General features: G+C 40.8%; 1 protein-coding gene across 2 annotated transcripts; it reads right to left on the bottom strand.

Annotated features, from left to right (window-relative positions):
* Positions 1–80: 80 nt before the first annotated feature.
* On the bottom strand, positions 81–15,724 carry fam107b (family with sequence similarity 107 member B). 2 transcript variants are annotated; one of them, XM_085412079.1, is made up of 4 exons: positions 15,555–15,724; positions 4,139–4,310; positions 1,288–1,444; positions 81–1,122 (listed from the first exon to the last, which is right to left on the bottom strand). In XM_085412079.1, the coding sequence occupies exons 2-4, from the start codon at positions 4,264–4,266 to the stop codon at positions 1,003–1,005; spliced, it is 405 nt and encodes a 134-aa protein (XP_085268205.1). In that variant the 5' UTR covers positions 4,267–4,310; positions 15,555–15,724; the 3' UTR covers positions 81–1,002. The 2 variants fall into 2 exon arrangements, with proteins under 2 accessions (XP_085268205.1, XP_085268204.1); XM_085412078.1 differs by lacking the exon at positions 15,555–15,724 and adding an exon at positions 5,297–5,487.
* Between the last annotated feature and the right edge of the window lie 11,911 nt (positions 15,725–27,635).

Here is a 27,635-nt window from a genome sequence, read left to right as displayed (position 1 = left end):
TGTTTATAAACAAACACCCCCCCCCCCCCCCCCCACACACACACACACCTCAGGGCTTATTCTGATTGACCAGCCTCACAAAACTTAAATTATTTATTAAGTAACACTTTTATTCATACAAAACAAAACAAAAACAACAGAATATATAAAGAAAAGTCACTCTCATGCCTGGGAGTTTTACTATTGCTCAAAATTGCATTAGCTGAGGAAATGGCATGTGTACAATTTAAAAAAATAAAGCGAATTCGAGTGTTTCACACAACCACGCACTCCCTTTGTCCTGTTCTGGCTTCATATACTATGCAGTAAAACAAACTTAAAAAAAAAAAACAAAAAAAACAAAAAAAACCCCAAAACAAAACAGAATGACTAAAAGTGTCCTCCCCTATACCAGCGCTAAAAGCTACAAACATAAATAATAAAAGCACATTTGTTTGGCTTTTACATTACACAGCTTCAAGAGTCCATCCAGTGTCCACTTTTCCTTTTTTTGATTCTGAATGTGAGAACAAACAAAACAAAACAAAAAACAACAACAATAACAATGACAACATCAATAACAGTAAAGAGAAATGAGAGCTTGCTGTGGAGAAAGGAGCGAAAAACATAGGGGACAAATACTCCTGTGTGTGTGTGTCTGTGTGTGTGTGTTTGGTCGCATCTCCCTCAGAGCTCCTTGAAAGCTTGCTCGCCCTTGTGGAAAAAAATCATGTAACATGTGTTAGGTCCTCCTGTGGGGGGTGCTGTGTGCTGCTGGGTGGGTATGGGTACTGGCGGTCCATTGCAGGCAAACCGAGGGGGGTCTTTATTCTTTAAAGTCTCTCTCCTCACTGCACGAAGGAACAGCTAGGTTGGGAAAGCCAGGTCCAAGATCATGGTCACCACCGTGTACCACAGACACAACACACTCTCTCTCCTTTGTACACACACTCCTGTTGCCTCTGTGCTCACAAAAATATGCACAGTCAGCCAGACCCAGCCACCCCTGATGTTTTTTTTTTTTTAGGTGGTTCGTTCCTCCCCGTCGGTCTCCTGCTTGGTCCTGCGCAGGTTGCTTTTCATCTTCACAAACTCGGGGGTGTTCTCCTGTTCCTCCTCAATTTTCTGTTGCTCCAGTTCAAGCTGCAGGAATAAAGACATTAAATTCACATTTACATTTACACGAAACTCAAGTTTTTCCAAAACACATACAGACAGCTTAGCAACTCAGATAAAGTTTTGAAAAAGCCATTGTACACGTTGGGATTTATGAGCGTGTAAATGACACAATGTCCATCAATCATTTACCTGCTCTAGTTTCTGTTGTCTTTTCATGAGCTCTATCTCCAAGTCACTCCTCTTCTTGTGGGCTTCTTGCTCCTCCTTCTGTTGCTTGAGAACTTGGTCCCTCTTTCTCTTTTCCAGAACCTTCTGGAGCTCAGGTTTGTTCTGAGGAGCCAGACCCCTGTGCAGAATCCATCAATGAAACAGCATGTCAGCTTCAATCAACACATGCTGATGTCACTGCAAAGCCTCATTCAGAAGGAGACTGGCATGCAAATTCATGCGTAATATATGACCTTATTCTGTTTTGACATGCAGATTAGTATTAGACTTTCGGATTAAACACGGCAATCGTGTTACAGGAAAGTTCTGATTCCCAGCAAATCGCAGATTGCTCTGCATCAAAAAGAATTGCATAAGATGATTTTTGCCAGCACAGGAAATGACTTTGAAAGAGTGGGCTGAAACCATGGGTGAGAACTTGGCTGTTTATTTCTTTCCCAGTTGCCTTTTTTTTGGTCTTTTAGTATCAAGAATGATTGCAGGGAAGCATACGGCACACACGGAAAATGTCTTAAGTCACTGCAAAACCAGTGGGACTGTTACACAACTCGGTGAAGACATCTCAGTAAAGTGAAAGCCTGAGGAGCAAAGATGCAAAATATTATGTAATCTGCTAAGCTCTTCCAAAATCATGACAAGAAAAAAAAAATGCACACACACAAAACAAAAACAAAAACATGTTGTTTGGGGTTGAGGGGGTAACAGCAAGTTTGGGACGTGGGGATATTTAAGAACAGATGGATTGAAGTCATCTATAAACAGACAAAAACTAATAAAGATCAAAGGATTAAGGCCAAATAAAGTGGCACAGTAGAAGGGGGAAAAAAATACTGTGCCTGGTCAAAAATCCAATCTCCATGCCCTTTACTGATTTAATTTTTTAAAACCTTTAATGCAGATTACCCAACACTCCAACTGATTTTTCTTTCACTATGACAGCCTGAATCTACACAGGCCACAGATGGTCTTCAAAGAAAACACAGCGTCCCTTACCTGGATACATTTTAGCAACAGCACTGCCTTAATTACATGCATTATTAAATCAAGACGATTACATAACTGAGCTCACCGTGTTCCAAAAAGCAGTGGGAGTTAATTTACAACAAGGGTCTGTTTTATCAAGAGTCACTGCTTCAGTTAAATGCCCTGTTTTGCGTCAGTAAGGGTCTTAGAAAGCTCTTAGTGAGCTGAAGCAGGGCAGAAGGCCCAAGATGTGACTGGGTGGGCTGATTTTAAGTACCCTCACGCAGAAGGGGTGGACGCCAAGGTCGGCGACAGCAGTAAGACAGGCTACAGTACAAAGATGCTGACTTCATTCTTCTCTCACCGTGGGCAGTGTTTACATAATAACTGACCTATGCACACACCCCACCACCAAATGCATGCCCTCAGGCAGACTGAGAGGAATGTGTGTTCAAAATCCCACACATCACTACCTCCATCTGATCGAATGCCTGGCCAGTCATGGTGGCTGAATTTCTCAAATTCCTTTGTTTGTGTAGGAAGGTGCCATTACAGTTAAGGTAGCCAAGGCAGAGAAAGGCCCTCAGCTAGAGACAGTTTTGTAATCTCTGTTACATAACATATTTTTTTTCCTCTCCGTTACAAGCATCCATCCATGCATTCATCCAACCATCCCACTTTCATCACTGTGACTAATCCACTTTGCAGGCCAGCTTTCTATACCTCAGCACACGATAAAAGCACAATCATTAAAGTTTATTCCCCCTTAAAGCTGGTTGATGCTTGTCAAAATCCTCTGTCTAGACTATTAGAAGCAATATTTTGCAGCAGTTTGAGCCGAAAATTTTTATTTTCTATTTTTTTTAGAATTTCATTTCTCTTTGGCCCGTTTCCTGCTGATTCTTAAATGCCCTGCTTTAATCATTACACTCTGGTTTAAGACAGACCGGAGAACTGCTGCTGTGATGTAACAGCTGTCACCAGCATGCGTGTTTACAGAGCTATTTATAGTTCAGGCACAAAGCTGCTGGCACTGTATGGTGTGATAAAATACAAACATCGAGTTTGAAAGGGCAATCATGGGCCCCAGTATGTATGTGCATTTAAACATGCTAAGATATAAACGTATGCATACACTGATTGATGCTCAGAGACTTACAGACCCATAAAATCCTTTGTTTCATGTAATATCAGTAGCCACGACTGGATTTTCCTCCATGGCATATATCTCTGACTTTTACATAACCAATATTTGCCAAAGGTTTTATATATAATAGCTTCTATGAAATGTTTTATATCCCAAGCCTCACATTACACTGCTGCTGGGAACTAGATGGACCAGTGAAGTCAACCACACTGACAGCAGTGGCATACGGTAGCATCAGTGTCGTTGACATGGATACAAAAAGGAATTAGCAGAAAGTGGCAAAGTTACTGGATTCACTCATCCTCCATTAGTGAAGATAAAACTAAATTATCCTGAATGTGGAACCGTTCCTTCTTATCACAAGTTTGTGTTACACCCAGAAACAAACGGGGATGTTTTATTGTCGTTCTAGAAACTATTGGACTTCAGTGGCCTCTCACTATAAAGTATTATCTATCTTGATACTAGCAGTATTAAACATAAGGAAATCTTAAATATTGCTTTATGGCTATGACTATTAAAGGCATAGGGGTGCAGCTATCTTTGTTTAACACTTAACTGCCGTTCTAAAATATAATCTTGCTGTTGGTATCAACAAAAGGGAGGTAAATAATCTCTCTGAAAAAATGTTTTGGATTTACCACATGTGGTCACCAAGTGACAGCTAGGAGTGAGATTCAAGGTATTTTTCTATCTGCTGACCTCTTCTGGTTCATGAGCAACTCTCTGTGCAAGTCCTGGTGATTACGGGAGCTTTTCACTGGGTTGATCAGTTTCTTGGGCTTGATGAGCTCATCACAGTCTTCGTCCATATAGTCCGGTTCCGCCATGACACTCCTCCCTGCTGACAGCGACAAACCAGGATCACAGGGATCTAAATCAACAGGGGGGGGGGGGGGGGGGGGGGGGAAGAGAAAAAAAAGAGAGACTGATTTGCAAATCAGGATATGAGCATCTGCCAGATACTCTGGCATGAGCTCAGGGTTTTTCACTGGTCTCTATAGTGATGAAGGGACTCAGCACTGGAATTACGTAAGTGTTCCACACTGAGTGAAGAGGAACATTTCATCCCCTTGATGGATGATATAAGAAACATATGCATATTAATGAAGGGACAGTAATGGGTACAGCCCTTAAAAGCCTAATATCTTTCTGACACACAGTGTCATGTAAATATTCCAGAAACTACTAAAGCACAGAATTAGCCCAGAGAATCAGCCTACAGCTGTCTGTGGGCTTGAAATAAAACCAAGTCACATCTGTGAACTCCTCCAGATGTGAACAGATGTTTGCTTTGGTCAACTTTACAGAAGGAGCAGAAACTATAAAGTAGAAATTTCTAGCAACAGTTGCGAATGGAGTGTTCACCTATTTTCATACACACAACCAGCATGTCAAAAACCCTCATTATGAACCATTATAAACTACGGTACAGAAATAGCAGGGGGTACTCAGGGTCAGCACGGTGTATATTTTTACTTATTTCTTCATTTAGCAGTGCTCTAGTTAAAGCTGTGATTTACTCCAAGTTTGATCAATATCTCTCACAAGTTGCAATGTATGCATGTAACACCATACCTTTTATAGCAGTTACTGTTATCGATCTACCTATCTGAACTCACGGCTCACGTGCTCCACTTCAAAGAATGACTAATCAGGAACTTCGGAACGATGCGCATAAAAATCCCAGGATCCAACCGCATGACAAACATACAACAAATGCACTGAGTGATACTTGTGTTTCTTTAAAACACCGACTCTGCAAGCTAAAATAAAAAGGACTCACTACTTCACTGTTGAGCTACTGTTTGAATTAAAGCAAAAGAATTACATAAATTGAAAATGAAATGATAAACTCACCCTGCAGATGAGGAAAGACGGGGTATCTGAACATTGTAGCCATCTCTGTTATTTTGATTTGGGATGTATTCTCCAAGAAAAGCTATTAAAACACGCTGTCCTCTTTCCCTCTCTGGCTCTCTTTTTTAATTGGTATCTCGTAAAGCCTCGTGCTGGAGTCGTGCTTTGTTCTGCACAGCTGTCTGCTACTGAGCTGGTTGGAGTTCAAAGTCTGTTTTACAGCTAAGCTCACACAAACCCTCCTTCCCTCGCTCGCTCGCCCCCTCTCTCTCACTCTCCCTCTCTCTCTGCCCCCTCCCTTACCTTCATTGTTCCATTCACTTTTAATACACACCTCTGGCAGTTTATGACTATGCACAATGTTTCACTTATCAAATTTCATGCTACCTTTATCTTTACTTTTTACCTTTATTAATACAATATGTATTTACGACCTCTGTTAGCTTTAAAACTGTAAAGTTATTAATTACTCGACTACTAAATGATTATTGAATGGTATATTCAGACAAAGTCATGGTTTCCCGGTCTGACGAATGGCTCAAACTCATAATCAGGTGTTTCTTCAACTGATAAGGACTAAAGAATGCTGCTTTTGATCTTACAGCCAATCACAGTTACTTGTTCCAAAGACGCATCACACTGCATGTGCCAGACACAATGGCAAAACATGCATTCAAAAGCATTGACGCAATGAGTTACAGTCACCACTAGAGGTCGATATTTTTGCATCCCCAGGAGCTAAATGATGTCAGTTACATAACAAAGAAGCCTGGGATAAACACCTAGTGTGTGGCTGCACTGGGTGCAGAACAAAGAGAGAGAGAAATGATACAGAAACATCCTTGAAGAATATTATACGATATGCTGGTAATAGTACAGTTTTCCTGCCTGGTTGTCATGGTTGTAAACAATTCCTTCTAATCTCAGATGAGTAACCCTGTGTTTACCAACCCATGTAGCCATCACAAACCTATGCATATAACTAATTTAGAAAAGCAACATAAATAACACTGGTCACTAGTTTAGTTTACCACTACTTTCACAGACATCACTGACTCTAATATTGTGAGGAACCTGGCAGTCAAAGTGCATTTGTTTTTGGAACAGGAAATAGTGATAGTGATTGTAAATGTGAGAAGGGGAAGAACTGCGTGATGCTGTAATCAGGAGCTGCGTGAACCCGCACATGATGGGCACATCAAAGGGTGGCTTCTGTTAATGCTGAGTTGGACGGGTACAGGAACTTACAGACTGGCAGTGTTGTCACAGTGTCCGTTTAACACATCTGCTCCTGCTTCCTCTCTGCCCCCGGGGAGAGGGGAAGTAACATAAGGAGTTCAAAAGGGACCTACAACCTCAAGTTCGAGGACTGCTTAAAGTCAGCTTGATCACCGGTGGTTCTGCATGTTTATTTGCTCCTTCTGGCTTCTTTTTAAAAAAAAAAAAGCTACATGTTACAGTTGCACACCTAAAATCTAAGATGGGTACAGACAAGTTAACATGTTGTCCCTTAAGATCCCTCTGACTGCAGCTGCTTTGCCCATCGGTGGGGTTAAAAATGAAATAACATTGTCACTAACAGCCACTAAAATGTATGTAGTAGATTGCACGTGTTAATATGTGCACCTCCAACTCCACCACATCTCAAGATAACGATAATAATAACAACAACAACACACAGTTTTTTTTTTAAAAAAAAGCACTTTCTGCTTTTTCAAGAATCCCATTAAATCCCTCTGTGTTTATTGGTTTTGGAGACACACCCTTACTACTGAGACAGGCGCACACACACACACACACACAGATAATGAGTCTCCATTCCCCAAGATGTCCAGGAGAGAGCGTGCAGTACTAATATGATTCAAAATATCCGAGCATCCAGCAATAAAATGAGACAGAAAAAAAAAGTTGGTGAAAACAATGGGAACTAGAGAAGAAACAGAAAACTGGGTCAGAACAGAGTCTTGGAAAGGAGAAAAGCAAAAGCGGAAAAAGAAACTTCTTTCTCCCAGCTGTCCTCATGAGCTGTTCTTGTGTTGTAGGTAATCACACTTCTGGATTAAGTAACAGGGAATATCTGATTGATTAAGTGAGGAAAAATGCCAACAAAAAGATAAACAGTAGTGCACAAGGTTAAAACCACGAGGAGGCTTAAACACACACACACACACACACACTTACTCACATCTTGCTGACACAAGTTCGTTCTTCTCACTGTATAAAAGCGATACTTGTTTTGCTTTTGTTGTCGTTTTATTTTATTTTTTTTAAAAAAGAGGAAGCAGTTCAATGTGTTTGCACTGTGTGAGAAAGTGTAGTCCACAGTGGCAGGCTGCATTAGAGCTGATAGAACGACTAGAGTGCCAGCATTGTGCCAAGGAATTGCATCATCATGGCCAGCTTTGCTATATGAGCTAACACGCACACAGACTTACATTCATTATATGGACTCATTTCTCAACAGCCTCTAAGTTGCCATGGCGATCAGCCACCACCCACAATTTAGTGACACAGCACTGTGATGCAGGACTTGTGAAGACGCTAGAACATTAAAATAATTTTAGCACTGAATTAAAGCCTTAAAAACAATGTTAATGTGGCTTAAATTGTTAGCTTTGGGAAAACAATGGGAAAAAACTGCATCATGTAAAAATGTGTTACTTACAACAAAAGCCATCAGACTCTTGAGTTGGGTTCAGAAATAGCTTCTTTCAGTTAATTTAGAGCCTGCATATTCACCCTTAGTCCTTACCTTACGCACATATGTGCATCCATTAAAAGAATAAAAACAAAACAGAGCACAGTAATGAGCATGGAAGGGGATGTTAAGCTGGCCGGGAAAACAATACTGTGGATACTCTAAGAAAAAAAACACAAAAACAAAACAAAACAAAAAACAGACAAATGAAGGGGATTGTTAGTGATGTGAACATGATTAAGGAGCAAAGAAAAAGTAGATGACTATCAGCATGACTAACAAGATAGGGCATGCAAAGACACTGACAGCCATACTGAACGATGACATGGTTTAGCTTTTCATGAGTCACAAACGGCCCTCTTCCTGGTGCAGCTTTAGAGACAGAAAATGAAGGCAAGGAGAGCAGCTGGTGGCCTGCGTTGCCATCTGACCCCACCGTTCTCCTTCTAGGACACAGGCACAGACCATCCAGAGATCTGCACACCACAGGGTGGGGTTGGGCAATCAACTGTCATTGGTAGTGAACACATAGCTGACCACACCCACTACAGCATGTGTGAGCCAAGATCCCCCCCTTGCAATTTCCAGTACAAAGGTACACAGGGGTTAGGCTTAAGAAAAGCACTGATCTGAGATTTAGCATCCAGTTTTGATGTAGGCTTTGGCAGCTTATGTAAAAAAAAAAAAAAAAAAGGGGATCTAATTTTAGGAAGAGCCAAGCCTGTGTATTGTTTGACTTTGTGTTTCTTGGTTAAATACAATAAAGAATCTGAATATTAATTGCTATTCAGGCCATATATTCATATATACTGACATATGTTGATTGTAGATTCATATGAGCTAAAGAAAAACAACAACAACAACACATTAACATTTAATAAGATGCATATGATTGTGGCCATAAAAAAAAAATTAACATTTAATCTATACATCTTGCTTCCTTGTCCCATATAGTCTGCTTTTACTTTGGACAAATCCTCTATATTCCACTCACAGATGGGAGGTCCACCCCTCAGGGGAAATTACGTCATCAATACCCCTGAAGCAACCCCCACACCCCATTCTGTCCCTCTTACACACACAGACACACACACACACACACAGACTCTCTCGCCTTGCTGTGTGTCACAAGCTGTACAGATCCGGATGTGAATCTCCTAGCCTCTCTGTTAATGAAGCGGCCATTCAGCCATAAATAGGGGAGGCCCTAATTAAAACGCAGAGATAGATGGGCTTTTAACGGACAGCTGAGGGAGGATGGGGGTGGGATAGCATGGCCCTGTGTGTGAGTGTGAAGAGAAAGTGACTGAAAAAGTGAATCACAGAGTTGACGGTCTACCAGTGACCATGAGATAATTTCCCGTATGGGCTCCCTGTACAGACGTGATAATTCACAGCCTTACCACATGACAACGAATAAGTCATTGTGGCAAGCGTGCTTACTCTCCTGTACCTACAAACACGTTCAAGCTGTCATCTTGAAACACATACCACATACCCACATTTATTTTTTGTGTGTTTTTTTTTGTGTATTTGCATTTGTAGGTAAAATCATTTGAGTTCAAATGACTATCTAGGTAGTGCTCATCATATTGCAAAGGAGCCAGTAAGATAAGAAGAAAAGATGGCCACTGGCATGATTTTGTCTGAGCTCAATGCAAATACCACTCTTGCCACCCGCATCAAGAGTTTCAGCTTAGACCAACGACTCTGGGTATGTCAGAAAGGGTGCCACACAATTGCTACCGAGAGAGCAGAGTGGTGAAGACACGGCAACTTTGGAGCGATTATATATTTAGCCAAGTACGACAAAGAAGAAACATACAGTGAGATTGAAAAGGGCTCCTCAAATGTATTCCGAGTTTGGGGGTTGAGATCTGTTTTGTGTTTTCTGCCTTGGGGTGGGGGTCTATAGCAGGGGAATTTAGGGGCCTCATCATGTACTGACCTCCAAAAGCACCCGGACCGCTCCCACAGTACAATGATGTCACTTGGGAGATGCAGGGGTATGGGAATTTACAATCTGGGTTTTAGGGTTCATAAACCACAGATGTGCAAACATGGAGAAAACACCCACACAAGGAAAGGATAATGTGCATCATGTGACAAAGGCATGAGCTGTGCTATGCAGTATGTGTCTGTGCACGTCGGGTGCTTGAAAAACACTGGAGGCATCAAGTCAGTACCAGGCTGTTACAATGACAACAAAAATCACCAATACGCCTCCCAGCCAAAGGGTTCAATCAGGGCATTTGAGTTACTGTTACTCTCTTTGGCAACTTGATACTTACTGTAAATACATTATTTTTGTTTGGCTTCTACTCCAGTTTACAAAATATCAATAGCTTCTTTGTATTGGTCTGATAAATCTTCCACTTGATACAACAGCTTATATGGGCTTACTGCAAACAAACTAGAGTTAGAAAGCATATTTATGCTCCATATACAATAATCTACAACAGAGCCACAAATATTTTGGTTTTATCTCAACAAAAAAATAAATAAATAAATAAGCGCCTTAGCAGATACTGTATCCTTTAAAAATTTTTAAGAGCTTTGCATGTTTAAAATTAAACCTTATTATCTTATCTTATACTGCTCTAAGGGCTTACAACTGGGCCTTGGTGCTGCTCCCTAGTTAATCCACTGTTGTAAATACAGCCTTTGGGCAGCTCCCTCTCTACACAGTTCTTTCTGGGAGCAAGAACAATGTGTCTGAAATGATCACAATAAAAGAGAATAATGGCCCCTCTCTGTGACTTAATACAGATTTAAGAGTAGCAGTCTGAAGCCCGAGCTTTTGGCTTGTAAGGATCATTTGCAAACAGGACATCGTTATCTGAAAAAAAAAAAAAAAAATGGCCATGTTGAAGAAAAAAAAAAACAAACCCCATCAACTATTGCATCAGTACACATGAGGTCGAAAATTAGGAAAGGCATAATAGGTTAATTTATTATATATATTAACAAATATATCTCTCAATATATGTCAGCTTGTCAAACCCTCTCATTATAACTACAATATTGGAAAATATTTCTTCAGAAATCAGGCTTTAATACTGACTCTAAATGAGGAACTAAACTGTTCTTTCCCACCAATGCATTTGTTTTATATCAGACAATTTCAACTATCGGAACAGAACAAAGTAGAGGAACATGCATAATTTTACTTCTCCTGTCTGGTTCTAGTTCTCAATTAAAACAAACAAAACTGGCATACCCAGCGCACACTTTGGCAATAACTGTATGTGCAATTGTTAATGTAGTTTTGTGGCTGTGTTGTAAGCTGCACTTGAAAATGGTTGTCTCTTGTGGCTGTAATTCTTTTATCTGTCTGTGTTATCTTCCACTCCTTTTTGTGTCTCAGCTGCAATTTGTCTTGCCTGATGATAACACAAGCTCCATCTCTTAAGAGTATCCTGATCTTTCAAATGTCTTGACATGATCAGATGAAGCAGATACTGGTAAAATATTATGTATTAGTTGTTAAGATTTTACTTAAAAATGTAATTATGCTTAGCTATGACCTTTCTCTCGTTGAACTGAAACATGCCGAGTTAGACAGTTTCTGTTAAGCACAGAACTGAAATTGTTCCATGCTGTGGCTCCTGTTGCTGCACGGTTTGAGCCCCCGGGGTGAGGCAGATTACAGGATGAATGGGATGGATTGAAAAGGCACAGACACCACTTTGAGTCACGCTGTGGGAATGTGATGAAACTGCACACTGATTATCGCCTTGGACGCACAACAGCAAATACATGTATGGACACAGAGACCTAAATATATTCAAACACTGACATATTTAAGTGAGAAACATTTGGGTGTTTTTCCTCCTTCAAAAGGTTAAAATGAAACTGCTGACAACCGCATTCAGGGCATATTTCAGGAAGGGATACAATTTGAGGTCACACCTGTTAGTCAAATACAAAAGGCTCGCCTATATGCTCACAACTGGCACTGACACATGTTCTTGTATGTATATGTACAGACCTGATGGGAACAGGTGGAGAGATGAAGATCACAACACATGCATAAGATCCAGACTTATATACCACAGGCACAGCTGAGATATACGCACATTTCATGTAGGTCCTCCTTACTGAGACATAAGAAAGAGCCACACACACACTTTAAAATACATTTCCAATGTCTGTCTCAATAGTGGTGTGAAAGACATGCAGGAAAATAAAAAATATATAATTGTTTTGTCTGGCTAAGAAATAAGAAGTCTTTGTTATGGCTCTGTTGTCTGTTCCTGCTCCAGATTCAAAGCTTTGTGCTTTACTGCTGTTTTCCTCATATGGAGCAGGCACGCCCATCCTCATCGACTACTGGCGGAGCCCATCTGGGATCTCACATCTGATTGGCTGGAGGGCACACCAGGGAGTATTTGGGAGGTTCTCCTTTGTTTACATGCCAGTAAAGAAACCCCCCAAAACAACTGTTACCTTGAGCGACCAGACAATCTTTAGTTAGCCAGACAGACAGACAGGGGTGCAAGCTGACTGTGCGGGCACACGCATATAGAAACAATAAGGGTCCCAGGTATCCAAAAAAACAGGCTAAATGAGGAGCTTTGTTCTCTCTGATTCAATTAAGTGTGCTCGTCATGACAGAAAATGTACCTGTCCTAAGTAAAATGTATCTGTATAAATCTATTTATACAGGCCTGTATAAATAGATTTATACATGCATATTTTACAGACAGAAGTCTTGATCTTGTGCTTTTGCCTGATGAAACTTCCAAAATCAAGTATACGCACCTTGAAATCGCAGTCATTTTCAAGTATTAGTAGAATGGGGATCTCTTCTACTGTGGAAGTGTAGCTATGTTCCTGTTTGTGTTAAAGAAAGGACCATATATCTTGATATGGGCTTACAATGAGCTTAATCCAATACATTGAGCTCAGACTCCCAATCGCGATATAGCCGCAAGGAGGAAAGCATTTAGAGTCAGCGTGCATGCCATCCATTCTCCAATGCTATGCAAAGTGGTCAGCACAGTAATGGTGCTTTATTGTGATTGAAGCTCTGGCGTAACAGCAGGAAAATCAATGGGATTCTTTGAGAGGCAGAATCGCTGTAGGTGTGTGCACTTGTCTCTGCTTCAGGCTTTCCTTTCCATGCACCTTAATCTGTCTTTCATGAGTAAATCAGTCTTGAGCATGCTTAAACAAGTCTCTCCATGTCTGAGTTGCCACAGCCCCCCCCCACACAGATGTGCATGCCACACAAGTGCTATATCAAGATACTCGGCACCTGAACCGTGACACAGCCAACTGTAAAACCGCTGCAACAAAACTGCAGCCGAGTGAAAGATCCTTCATCGATCCTGCTTTTGGATTGCATCACTTGTGTTTATGTTGCATCATAATATTTAATTCAGCCTTTACGGGCGCAAATTGTTTTTGAAAAACTGTAGAGCCAGATTAAAATGCTAAGCAGCTCTCTAAAACAGTTGTAGAAAACATATTTTAAGAAAGCAGGCTTAAGGAGTCCTTTAATGCAAACCAAACATTTTGGTATTTTATATAATGACACTGAACTAACTTTATTATTAAACCTTGAGGAGTACACTAGAATAAGTACAACTATTTTGGCTTTAAGCCTGGAAACTATTTAGCAAATGCTTAATGTCATTTAATCATTGCAGTTAGTAGATGATGGCTGATTGAATACACTGTCCTTACACTTGCTGATATTCTTTAATACCTGCTTAGGAAAGGACAAAACCAAAAGACCCAAACAAATTACTCTAGCAAACATCTTGAAAAACAAAGTATTCCTATGACATAAGCATCAAAACAGGAGCACTGTGGCACATTTGAAAAGCTTTAAATAATATTACATACGTTAAAAGTGGCACTGGACAGAGTGAGGTGGTGTTTGGTAAAAATGCTTGAAGACTTTACTAGAGATCCTCTGAAATCTTTCTTAGTTTACAGGCTAATTACAGGGTTAAATGCTTAAAAACATTTGGTACAAGGTAGTTTTCACCAACAAGGCCTGAGCTTGAGCTTTCCTGACTCAAACACCTTTATTTTCCTGAGGTCGGTTTGACTCCTTGACATGGTCTCTAACTCTGTAATGATATATCTGAGAAATGCACCAAACCACTAATGGACACTTGCTATTATAGAATGGAAACTCAGATATTTCATTCACATATTTAAATTCCTTTGAGTGCAATGATAATGAAGCAGGCAGCTTTTCAGTTATAACACCCACCACACACACGCACACATACACAGTGACGGCATCAGCTCTTACGGGAAGACAGCAAAGACAGACCTAGTAAGAGAAACAGGAGAGAGAGAGAGAAGAAGGAAGGAGGGGGTTCAAAGATCAGAAAACAGATGTAAATCGTTTCGCAAACTCTCCTCCAAATGACTAACACATGTGCAAAACTTTCCCCTCCCTTTAGCACAAACACCCACTACCACACTCTTAGAAGCCATTCACCTAAACGGCGACAAACTCACTCAAACCACCTGCTTTTATCGCCTCTCTTCTCACTAAAACATCAGATCGCCAGAGTTAAACTACCTCACCTTAGGTCTACTCTGCACTATTTACCAAGCTGCTAGTTTGCCTCCACCCAGCAATCACACATACATGCGCACACACAGACACTCAACCCTCTAGCTCCAGCTGGGGTTTGCCCTGTTTGCTTACTGTTGTTAAAATTTAACAGAAACATAATTCACTATCAAAAAGAAATGCCTCAAGTTTTAGACTTGCAGACCTGTTGCCACTTTAAAAATAGACACTCTCACACTCACATGACAGTTGTTCTGCCTGATGACAGCACAGGCCAGTTTGTCAGTTCTGAATGAAGCCATGTGCTTAGACCTAACCACTCCTGTCCCATTCCACTCAGAGTCTGACTCACTGATTCAGTCACCCATAAAATGTGGTCTCTTCGGTCTCTCCGATTGATCTCCTTTCAACAGTAAATACTGAAGTGCTATGTACAGGTTATGGTAGCTGATAAGAAAAATGGAACAACGAGAAAAAAACAAACAAACGTCTGGTGGTACAAACTGTAAACACAAAATACATGGTTTTGGGGTAAAGGATTATGAACTGGCTTAAAAGCAGGAGTACCATATGCAGCCTTTGCATTGGTTGCATTTTAAGCCCTCACAGGTTCACACAGATACAGAAGGGGAACTATAATAAAGGCTTTTCCCCTCTGCTGTTTCCTCAAAGTATCAAGTGCCACAAACGCTACCTGCTCTAAGAAAACCAAACTGTTGTCTGTGCGTGTGGAAACAACAACCTCAACGTGTTTGTTCCTCACTGTCCCGTCGGCTACAGTCATGCGCCGCAACAAAAGGAGACAATGAAACAAGAGTTTGTATTTCTGCAATCTCATCCTCTCTCTTCTCCGGCTTGCTCGTTTGCCCTTAGACACTTTCTAGTTTCGAAACCCCAAACCGGTCGCTTAGCTATACCCGCGCCGCTTTTTTTGTTAGTGCACTTGTGAAGCAAGCTCACGAGAAAAACAGCACGAGCTCCAGCCACGCACGCACGCGCGCGCATACACACACACCTACCTCAAAGTCGAAGCCGACGCGACTTGTCCAACTCGGGTTGTTTAATATTTAAAGTGACAAAGTGGTTTGAGCCACATCGGTGCGTCTCCGGGTCACTTCTTGGGGTTGAGGTGTGTCTCCCTGTGGAATCTGTTAGCTCCGGCTCCACATACACTCAGTCAGGACCCATAGAAAATGTAAATTTAAACGGGGTGGGAGGGATGGAGTTACGTCACACAGGGGCTCCTCCTCCTCCTCTTTCTTCATCTGCTCCGGAGAGAAGATGAGTGGGGACTCCTCGAGCTCAGGGCGGGGCGTGCACGAATTGAACGTTACCAGGTTTCTTACTGAAAACTGGGCTATAGGTGACATGTTTATCTAAAGCCAGTGGCCTTGTAAAAATTATGTAACGCGTGGAGGGACCAGGCATCAACAACTAAATCTTCATAAATCGTGTGACACACAACATGTATGTATGTAAACAGAAATTTCCCAGCCTCGTAAAAGCATAAATTGAACTGTAATTTGTTTTAGGGAAGTTCTGATATGCAATCTTTTTTATTCCTTTTGTGCATTCTCTTTATCTTTTGCAATAACTGCTTCCTGTTATTACAGCTGCTAATCACTCTGGCGATCACCCATGTATTGCTTGATAGCACACTTGTTTTTTGTTTTTAAGGACAAGTTTTCATATGTATTGACTTTCATATGAGCTAACTGAGATCTTGGACATTATCTCAATATGTAAGAACAAAAATGCTGTGTTACCACACCTGATCATCCACATAATATATCTGGTATTCTATAACAGACTTATTGTGTATTAAGCAGGCCCAATTACATGTGTAACTGTAAAAATCTGTTTGTTTCTGTACTTTAAAGTTGCAACAATTTTCACTTTGAGTGGAAAAGGGCCCAAAGCTTTTCTTAAAAACGTCCTTATGACCTTTACGACACACCGTTCTGTGGCAGAGCTTCTCTTTGATTGCAACACATCAGCCTGCTGCCTGTTATTTTTTTCTGCAGAATGAGTATGCTGAGCATTATTTGTGATAAAGAGTAATCTGCTTACTGATAAAGGGCCTGTGGATCTTCTTATCCCCCCACCCTTGTCCTTCTGTTAAATCGGCTCACTGAAACCCCTAGTTTCATGGTGATCTGTCCCTTTACATTGCCTTGCTTATTTCAGGGGGAAAACCCTATGTTTTTCTTGGCTACCTCTCATTGTGTTGGATGTCCATTTCATAAAGCTCTAAATTCTTGTACAACTACCAGACCAGGCTTACTGGAAATCACACAGACACACACACAAAAAAGCGCAAAATGGCCCAAGGGTCTGGTTTGAAATCTAAACACGTGGGAGGAGGGGGGTCCAGAGAAGCAAAACATTCCTACAAAGCTTGTCATAACCTAAGACAGAGGTGACTAAGAGTTTTCTGCTGAACAATGGGGTGAATCACGAGAAGGGTCGTCACTGGCAGAAAGGACACTCCCTCCAGAGACCACCACACTTAAAGCAGAAAGCATGCAGGAAGCAGATGTGCGTAAGTGTGTGACTGTGGTTGCATGTAAGAGAATAAAATCTCTATGAAAAATCAAAAGTCGGAGCAAGGACTGTCAAAGAGTTTTATAAGCCAACCTCAGCATGCTGTTTCAGATGTATTCCTCCTGCTTAAAGTGACAGTTTTGACATTCTGGAAAATATTCATTGTCTTGTGCATAGAAGAGAGAAAACTCTACACATGAGACTGTGGTGGATGTTTTTGGAAACTATCATACTATGATAGGTCTAGTGTAGTTAAGACTTTGATCTTTCGATTCTAACAAACCTCTCTTAAAGGAAAAGTACAAAATTTCTCAAAATGTTCACCCATACTCACTTAAAACTTAACTTAAAACTTAACTGAGCCTTAATTTCAAGAATATAGCCAACATGAAATAATCTATGGTTTATATAAATAAAAGAACAAGCAAATTTTAACTTTGAGGTTTAGTCTTTGCCCCAAGGGAGGAAGAAGGTACTTCCTCATTGCTAAGGTGACAAACCAAACTACTTTGTCACCATCGGAAAACTAGATCAGAAAAGATATCACATCTGTCACCAGATCCGTTTTTGGTGGCTATAGATTGGTTTCAGCAAAGGTTTGGGGAAGTTTTTTTTTAACTTCCAAACCACATTGTGATAAACAGATTTAGTGTAGCAGTTACTGATGGGATAAACCCAAATAGTGGTTTGAATATGTAAAAAAAATCCCCCTTTTCTATTTAATAAAGGACAGACATTTCCATCATAACCACTTTTACTGTTAACCAGAAGCTTTCTGTGATGTCAGGACTGTCGTTATCAGATGCACATTGACAGATTTGTGTGGACACATTTGAGCATATAGACACAATCCATAATGTTGCATGTGACTAGCTAATGTGGACAGTTTTGGACACTGAAGGTCAAGCTGTAGGTTTTTCCTGGAAAAGATAATCCTTACTCTTCCTCTCTCACAATTTCACACCGCTCCTATCTGAAGTATAACATCCAGGAGAGATGTTTCTGTTTATGTTCCAGGTTTTCACATGGTGCTTGTTTATCCTCGTGTCTATGTAGATTTGCAGAGATTTGCGAGGCCCCTTGTTTTTTTCTTTTTCAGGCCTCTGAGGGCCTCCACTTTAAACAGGATATAGCAGTTATCTGAAAACTATGGTGACAGAGAAGCCTTCCTGAAAGTGTGGGCAGGTCTTAAAAACCGATCTCTTTTATGTTTAATTTTTGTGCGTGTTTGTTGCTCCGTGGACCTAGTGATGAAAATGTGCAAAGAGCAAAAGAGGGTGAAGTCATACTGAATCTTGCACCAGTATAGGAAAGGAGTTGATGTAAATAATTGCATAATTGCAGTGTACATAAACTCCACCCCCTACATGTTTGACCTACTTCTGAGTGACTGGTGGTTCATACCAGCAGCACACCCACCATATGCTGAGGCAGTGTCTGTTCAAGAGAACTTGGTCAACTTAGCAAAACACCATTTTTTTCTCTGTTGTACTCACACCAACAGACAAACTGCATTCTTTCCACAGTTTTATCCCTCATGTCTGACACGACTACAATTTAGGGCACATAACCTCAGTGCACTGCTGGAGAAAACCACAAATAAGACTCTGTTCTTAAGTGATATTCCACTTTCATGATTTGTGTTTTGGAAGAATTTTCCAATTAGTTTGCTATTTTCAGTTGTTTGGGGGTTTTTTGTTCCCCAATTTGTGTGCATTAAAAAGAGGATGTGTTCGGAATATTTTTGAATTTTTTTTTTTAAATAAAATTTGGGCGACATGCCCACCGTCAGCCTGTCTGCCTGTGAGATGTTTTCTCCAGTTGTTTGGGTAACGTAATGCATTCAGCTTTTGCTGCCTTTCCTTCTTTTCCCTGTGAGTGTTCAGCCAAAGTTCAGCTAATTCAATCACTGATGGATGACTCACGCCAGTGTCCCTTTGTGCACAGACACACAAGGGCCAAGCGTACGCATACACATGCACCACGGTGCTTGCCTGGATGAGGTGTGTGAGGTCAGTGCTGCGTCAGCCTCTTGGTACGCTTGTGAAATAATCGGTTCTCACACAGCTTCACGAGCCAGCTGATGTGCCGTGATGCTGTTATATATATTTCCTGTTTCATGTTGTCTGTCTGGAAACCAACCCAGTTCTTTCACTCTCTCAAATGGAGAAATGAAGTCAAAATTGATAGCAGTGATCTAATTTTGACAAAGTAGGATATTTTTTGTAACCTTTTTGTGGTCCATTACTTAAGACTAATTATCAATTTTTTCTTAATTATTTATTACAATTATTTTGGCTCTTTATTATCACACTAGATCGTCACACGATCATTTGAGTGGCTAAGATGGCACATTCATCACATTCAAAGAAAAAACAAGTGTAACTCAAGCGTAACAAGTGAGCAAATTAGAGACTACATGTCATTTCCCTCATGTCTGCCTGTGTGTCAGTGTTTGCATGCATTTGAATGTGATGCAAGGGAGCTCACGCAAAGATCCAGATGCAGTTATTTAACTGCGGCCCTTGGATGTTGTCACAGAGGCCATTATTAATGGCCCAGCCAGCCAGATTTATTGAGCTTTAGTGTAGAGTTTTCCTCTTTAGCTTAATGACTGCCAAAAGGAATGAGAGCAGATGGCTTCCTTACAGTAAGAGCAATATAGCCACAGGGTTGGACAAAAGTACCCACTAATTATAATGTCTATTTTATCACACAGACCATACACACTACATTTATGTCTTTGGGATATAAATCTCACCCACATATACAGTATAAACATGTGCTAACTGATAGGAAATTTAACAACTTCCATGATTTTACATATACAATTTCAACACACTCTACAAACAAGCACAAATATTCTTTCACAGCACTGACAGAACAGTTCATGTAGATCACTGAAAGGCCTCAATAACGTACAAATCATACAGGTGCAGAAACAAGACTGACAAAGTTCAACTCAAGGGTGGGAGCTAAGCAAGTCTGAGTGAGAGAATTTTTGTGCTTCCCATGTGTCCGTGCACTCATCTGTCTGTGTTTGTGTGAAAAAGCTGAATAAGCAGAATTTACAACATAGAGAGCAAGGCCCTTCCAACAACACACACACACACACACACACACACACACACACACACACACACACACACACACACACACACACACACACACACACACACACACAAAGAGTGCAGGAAATCAAGGTCAGTGTGACAATTGTGTGCATGTGTGTGTATCAGAAAGAGACAGAGGAGGTTCTGTACTTACATTACCCCCTGGTGCACCATAATCTCTCCCACTTTATCCTTGGGGGGGAAGGGGGGGGGGGGGGCAAAAGTGTGCTTGTATTGTTTCAGTTTCTCTCATTGGAATAAAGAGACCCCAGTTGTTCTAGACTTACATGGCACATTGTGTTAACATAGCAACTCTTAGAAAGCCATGTGTAGCAGATGGTGTTTCTTTGTGTGTGTGTGTGCGTGTGTGCTTGTGGCACAGAGGCAAAGTTAAAGATGTTAATCCTTTAAAAGCATCTAAATCACTGTTCTGGGTTAGTAAAGCACTAAGACCACTAGTGTAGTTTGTTTAATATATTATTACTGCTCTTTACCCTCTGTGCTGGCGAGCTGATTATTTACACATAACCCCAGTGAAATGATGAGCCTATTGCATTATGTAAGCAAGTACTATAAATGCCACTTTTGACTTTCAAAGATACGTTTTTGTACTGTTTCTGGAACTTTTATACTGGACTGCATTGTTTTGCGATATATCTTCGAATTCCTGTTCCCAAAACTCTGGAGCTTATCCTAGCTGTCATAGGGCAAGAGACAGAGTACATTCTGGACAGGTTACCAATCTGTCCAGGATGGGCACAGGGTTATGATAAATTTAGAATCACCAGTTAACCTAACCTAACCCCGTGCATGTCTTTGGACTGTGGGAGGAAGCTGGAGTTCCACAAAGGAAGGCCCCAAGTGGTATTTGAACCCAGGACCTGCTTTCTGTGAGGTGACAGTGCTAAATGTCCCCCACCGTGCAGCCCAGAGCACTGTTCCTTGAAAGAATATCAAATGGTTTTAGACAACAAAAGACAAGAGACTGACTGCAGATGGGACGGCCTTGATTTGTGCATGCCAAGGCTTTGATACACACTGCAGGTCCACTGGCACACACTCAAATTCACACTAACATTACAGCTGTTGTATGTAGGCACACGACATACACACTCAATCACATTATTACTCAGCCACTTAACTCCATCCTTTTACCTATTTGTAGCCCTCTACCCCTCCCAAAGCTTTGCCCAGGGCCCATCGTCAAGGTAACCGCCAGCAATCAACTCTTCCCAGACATCCTGGCAAGGTGAGTGGACACACACACACACACACACACATGCACACATGCATTCAGAATATCTGCTCTTTATCAGTATTTACTGCAAACAGACAAAGAGAAGTCTCCCTGGTCATTCCATAACAAACATATATAGGAAACACAAATTCTTCCATAATAACACGCTGACGCACTGGGGCCACAACTGTGTGAACCAGATCATTTCCTCACACGCAGTAGTAACTCTTTTCACGTATATGCCATTTCTTTGCCATTCAAAGTTGTTTTTTCCATCAGCAGATGATAGCTCAAGGTAGATGTCCCCCTCCCAAATCTGTGCCCAAAAAATCAGCAGGGATGATGTGGAGGTGGAGAAGGGAATCAGGAGTAAAAAAGGAGGAAGCTTGTGTTATTTTCCGTACCTGATAACCCTCCATCCTCTGCCTCTCTGTAGTCTGACCTGTCAGACGCTGTTTCCTGGAATTCTGATTCCTGAGGGGAGTGTTTGGAAAAGGGAACACAAAGGGATACTGTCAGTCATTGTCAGGTCTTCACTGAATAACAAACATATTAATCTAATCCACATGGCTACTTTAGGCTGCTCCCTTATTGACGAGGGTTCACCACAGAGGGTAGCTCCAAATGTTAGATGTTAGACAACAGACACCCTTTCTGATGCAACGCTTATATGTGGCTTGTTAATCTGGATCTCTCTCTTGTTAGTCAAATGTGTAAGCCAGTGCATTATGGAGCTTCTACTCACATGGCCATTAGTACAGGCCTTTAAGGGGCTGACTAAAGTAAAGTGTAGCTGTGCTACATGAAATAAAAACGAATCCAATATTTTAATGCAATTTGCACACAATAAAGGCAAAATGGGAACTGCAGTTATGCTTATTAACATACTAAACCCTATTTTTAATAGTTGTTTATAGAAAGAACAGTGTGCCAGGAATGTTGTCATAAAAATTTCAGGCAAAAGTAAGAATTATGTGGTTCAAGGAGACTATTTAGAGGCTTTACGTTTGTCTTATCAGCTTTATCTCTGTGACGACAAAACAAGAAATGCCTTTGCACATGTAAGTTTAGTTTCTGTGGCTGCTTGCAGTGGTATATTGTGAGATCTTTTATGTTCTTTGTTCTCTATTGTCCTCTTCAAACTAACCTCACCATTTGCCTACTAACACCATTCAGTAAACCTTTACTGTAAAGTGCAGTTCTGGACATGTGTGAATGGCTGTGTGGTAGAGGGTGATACAGAAGAGTTGGTGTCATTGTTTAAAGTGGAAACACATTTTTTATTTACCATCTAATCATTCTTCCTGTGTGTGTTCATGCACGCACGCGCATGTCTCTCTGTGTGTGTGTATTGTGCAGAATGTGCAGATATGACAGCAGTCGGCTCTGGATAAAGGAAGTGTTCCATAAACATGTCCGGCTTCGCAGGAGGGGTCAGAGATAAATGCTATGACGGATTTATCTCTCGCTGATATGGGTCCACACAGACACATAGATGAAGCCTTTTGCTCCAAGAGATCAAAAGCTGCATCTGTTACACTGGAAGTCTTAACAGAAACGTTAATGACTAAGTCCAGAGAATTACACCGTGGAATGGCTCGACTGGGCGATCACAGTTATTCAAAAGTCACCTTCTGTTGTTCACACACTCCTACTCATTTCTCGTACTTGGTATACTGCACAGTATTCTCATTGCAGTCATAAAAGGTCATATTGTTACATTCCACTCCTTGAACTCTACAACAATGGGGACTTTATTTCATACCTTGATGGTAGGAGTCAGAAAGGCTTCTTAGTGTAAGTAGTTAGTTGTTAACCTGATGGAGTAATATAGTATAATAGTGGTGCATATGATCAGATCATGCCTATGGTCCGGTGAGCATGAATCTGTTGTCAAGATGGAGGAAGTAAGGTGGGTGTTATGCAGACTTGTGAGAGTAAATATTGTGTAACCGCTTTCCGTTTGCCACAGAGAATGCGAATTACATGCCTAAATAAAAAAGCTTTCTCATTCTCACTCTGATTCACCATAACATAGTGTATATTAACAACAGGGATTCCTGTGCGCATTCACAACCTTCAAATCAAAACATGCATTGTACTTTTGGCTACTGTGCAGTTCTACTACAGTTGAATTTCGAGGCTACACAAAATCAAAAAGTGCTTTTATTTGATCTGGTGAATACTGGTTATAGTCAGCTCAGTGCTTTGGTGTCTAAAGGAGAAGATTCCTCATACCAACCTTTTGTATCACAATAACTTGCCATAAGATTTGTGTAACATAACTTAAACTTAATAGAAATAATGGCAAAAAAGATCTTCAAAGACTCACAGACAGGCCATGCAGTTGGCAGTTTACATTTCAGGATTCTTATTAATACACCACCCCTCTTCCTTCTGGAGTTTCCAATGCTATATGTTTCCAATATCAGTTTTAAAAATGCAAAAAGATGCATGTACACACACACAAACACACACACACACACACACACACACACACACACACACACTCATAGCACGGCACAGATGTATGTGTTTGAGGAACTTAAGCTACAGAGATCATGTTGAAAATTATCTCCGGACACGTTTCACTGACACATTATCTACAGCTGGTGGCAAGATACGTGTGTGTACATGTGTGTCTGCGTGGGTGTGTGTGTGTGTGGTGGGGGATTTTCAGAGTTTTTTTAACCTGATTAATAAAAACTGAAACTTTAGTTTCTCCTGATAAGAAAGGCGTTAGCTTGATTGAGCTAGATTACTCTTTGCAAACCCACACAGGATGAATGAACAGTTTTATTTGGGTTCTATGCCCCCTTGTGGTTATATAATTGATTACAACAATGCAATGCCCCAGCATGAAGGAAAATGAAGCAAGCAGCACATCTTTCAAATACCAAACAGTCAAAGTCTTAATGATCACAGTGTGGCTAGTCTTATTTTTCTTTGAGAATGTGTGTGTGTGTGTGTGAGTGTGTGTCATCATGGAAAAATATGATCCTGGCGACAGCTGCAGCAGAAGATGCCACAAAGACGGCTTCAGGTAATTTCTTCAAGTACTTATATGTGTGTTTGTGTGCGTGGTTATATATTTTCAACATGCATTGTCTGACCTATGAGTAACAAGGTGTTTGTGAGGGTGGCTATCTTATTGGCCACAAAATTCTTACCTCACTATGTCTGATAACAATGGAGGGTCTGGGAATGTGAGTATATTTGAGCTCCAGCTCTGGACTACACTCAGACTCCAGGATGTCAATGTCTGAGTGCTCAGATGGGCTACGGGACAGTGGAGGTGACTCAAAGTATGGGTCATCATCTTTATCCTGCGTGTGGCAGACAGAGTTTGGGTTGGTACCATTTATTTTTCTGGTCCTGGAGGAACGGGCAGATGTACAGCTGCCAGCCCTCTGAAGGTGTTTGTGCTGAAGTTCCTGCGGGCTGTCTGGTAGGGCTTCTGGCTGAGATATAACTGGATCTGCTGCTGGAAGTTCATGGTTATTACTGCTTTGCCTGGAGTTGTTTGCCTCCATAGACGGTGCAGGGTCAGTGTTAACATCAGCTGGATTACCAAAACAATGACCTAGAGATGAGCAAGGTAGTCCATGCATGCTGGCAGATTCAGAAATGACCAAGAGAATAAATAAAATAAATCCTGAAGGCTCTAACATCAGGCAGATATGTGGTTTCCTAACACAGCAATAAATGCGTGGTACTTTCTTGTGGATCATCCAGCACTGGAGTCGGAGCTACTGCCATTTAGGTATTCATATCATTTAAAGGCACATGAACAGGCCAAGTTGCCAAGTTGTGATGTGATGTGTGAAAAAAAATCTTCATACCCAGGAAAGACTTATGGTTCCACCCATAACAATTATTTCATTAATGCAATAGCGGTCCATTTTTCCTGAAGCAACCAGATCAACAGCTTATCCGAGGCTCGTCGTTAGAAATCCATAATGTGTCAGCCTTCTTGGTGAATTGATCAATCTGTTAACACATTATTCTCTCATTGAAAAAAACAAACAAACAAAAAAAAGGGGAAACCCCCCCCCCAAAAGCTAAACAAACCACAAACAGTATTTAACTATTAAGCAATTGTTTCTTCTTCTCTTCTCAGTACCTTATCTGCCACCCTGACAACCAGCATGAGTACGACTGTCTCAGGGTTTTATGCGCATACGTGAGTGCCTTGGTGTCTCATTACTCGATCAGGTAGTCCCTGGCTTGTTGTGAATTTGGAGGCTGGGGTTGGTCCACCTTGTTCCAGCTGGACTCTGGTTACCATCTGACTCAGGGTCAGTTACTAATACACTTGCCCTACACTTCACCACTATTAATTAATGAACTCATCTGATCACAGAGCAGCAGCTCAGGGTGTAAAGGTTATTGCAGCGTTACAGATGGTTGAATATGAGAGTTCAAGTTACAGGCAAACACCGTAAGTGATAGGCCTCAGATGAGAAAGAGAAAGGGGGGAAAAAGAGAGAGCTTGAGAGAGATAGATGGATAGAGAGAGAGAGAGAGAGAGAGAGAGAGGGTGGAGGCTGGAGGCTGGCATCAGTCCTCACTGAAAAAGTGAGACGGTAAAAAGCCAGCTGCCTTTAGGTGAGAACTACTTGAATATTCATACAATCCCATGAAGAAAAGCTGGATCCATAGTTTTGTTAGTTAATGATTTTTCATAGGGAATATCAATGTTAGCATTGGGACCCAACATATTCTAATCCTACTTTGGTTACGGATGCTGGTTTGGACTGTTTCTTTTAATATAAACGGCACAGGCTCTGGATAAAGGAAGTGTTTGATGTAACCTTTATAGGCTCAGATATCATACTTATATTTTAGACCACAATTATATTGCATATAATATTTCTGATGGTCTAGTTGTAATTCTGATTAAAGATAAGCTTTAGTCTTCATTTGGTGCCAGCTGCATAGTTTTCTTAGTTGAAACCAAAATACTCTATACACAGGAAAAAAATTCAACAGAAAAGAAATTATTGCTAAGTTTCCTGCAACAGAATTAAATGTCAGAAAGGGTATATTCTGTCAAGCGAGGAAAAATTTCAACCCACGTGAATTTAACAGCAGGAGTCCTGACTCTCAGTGTGTGAACAAAGGGAAGTCCTAGCACTGTGGACAAGCCTTGTGACTCAGTTTAATGCAGCATGTCATAAATTATCCACGTGAGTGCCACAGGAAAGCAAGTTGATTATACAGCCTGCCAGGCATTTTTTTCCCTCTTGAAACTATTATTATTTTATGCGTTTTCTCACATGCTGTAAATTGGGGGGACAGGTTCAGTCTCATGGGAAAGATGGGTCATTTCTAAGTTTCAAGTTCTTGGTGGCATTTTGGTCCTAAGTCGGTTGCACTGCTGACTGTAGGAGAAACACCAGACACAACAATTAAACTATTATGTCACCGATATGTTTACCAATTCCAAAGAAAGATTAATGTCTGATAACTAGTCAATGAAGGTCATAAAAATTTTACACACGTTTTTTATTTTAAACACAATGCTTTGCTTAGATGATTAAACTAATTTCAAATTTCTGTCCATTAAATAGAAAGTTAATAAGAAAACTGTTCAAAAAAAAGAAAAAAAAGAAAAAAAAGAGACGCATTGCATTTCTGTTACACCTACAGGCACAGAGTTGTTCTGTCAGGCTGCTCTTCCGTGTTTTTTAATGCGGTTTGGTGCTATGGGTGTAATGCACACCCTGACAAATTGAGCCAGGGTGTTATTATGAAACATGCATGAGCTTTTTTGTGTAAGGATGTAAACAGAAACATACAGGCTTAGAGGGACTTTATAGCCAAGATTAAAAACATGCAACCAAATTATATCCATTTCATTTTCAGGTTGATATTATTTGGAAGCTTTAGAAATCTTCTATCTGTTAGACCTTCAGTAGTAACCCGAGTCTGACAAACTCTACATGTGTTCAAAACCAAAAAAATGAGCACAAACCAGTTTTTCCACGTCAGACACATCAGCTGCAAGTGCTACACTTACTATGTTAGACTTTCAGAGTTGCACGCCGAACATTTATCTCCATAAATATCTCACTTCAGACACAAAATAAAAAAATATAAATTTGATTGTTATTGCACAGGCTGTAGATAACGTAACACAGCTAACCAGAGCCGTCCCCACAGTAATGTTGCAGAGCTTTGTTTCCCTCTGGTGGTCAGTTGTG

This window comes from Rhamphochromis longiceps, linkage group LG7, assembly GCF_057381845.1.
Source record: "Rhamphochromis longiceps isolate RC_006_pf linkage group LG7, R_longiceps_female_GT1.1, whole genome shotgun sequence".
Taxonomy (NCBI): domain Eukaryota; kingdom Metazoa; phylum Chordata; class Actinopteri; order Cichliformes; family Cichlidae; genus Rhamphochromis; species Rhamphochromis longiceps.
Note: the sequence above shows the minus strand (reverse complement) of the source record. Positions and strands in the feature narration are given on the sequence as shown.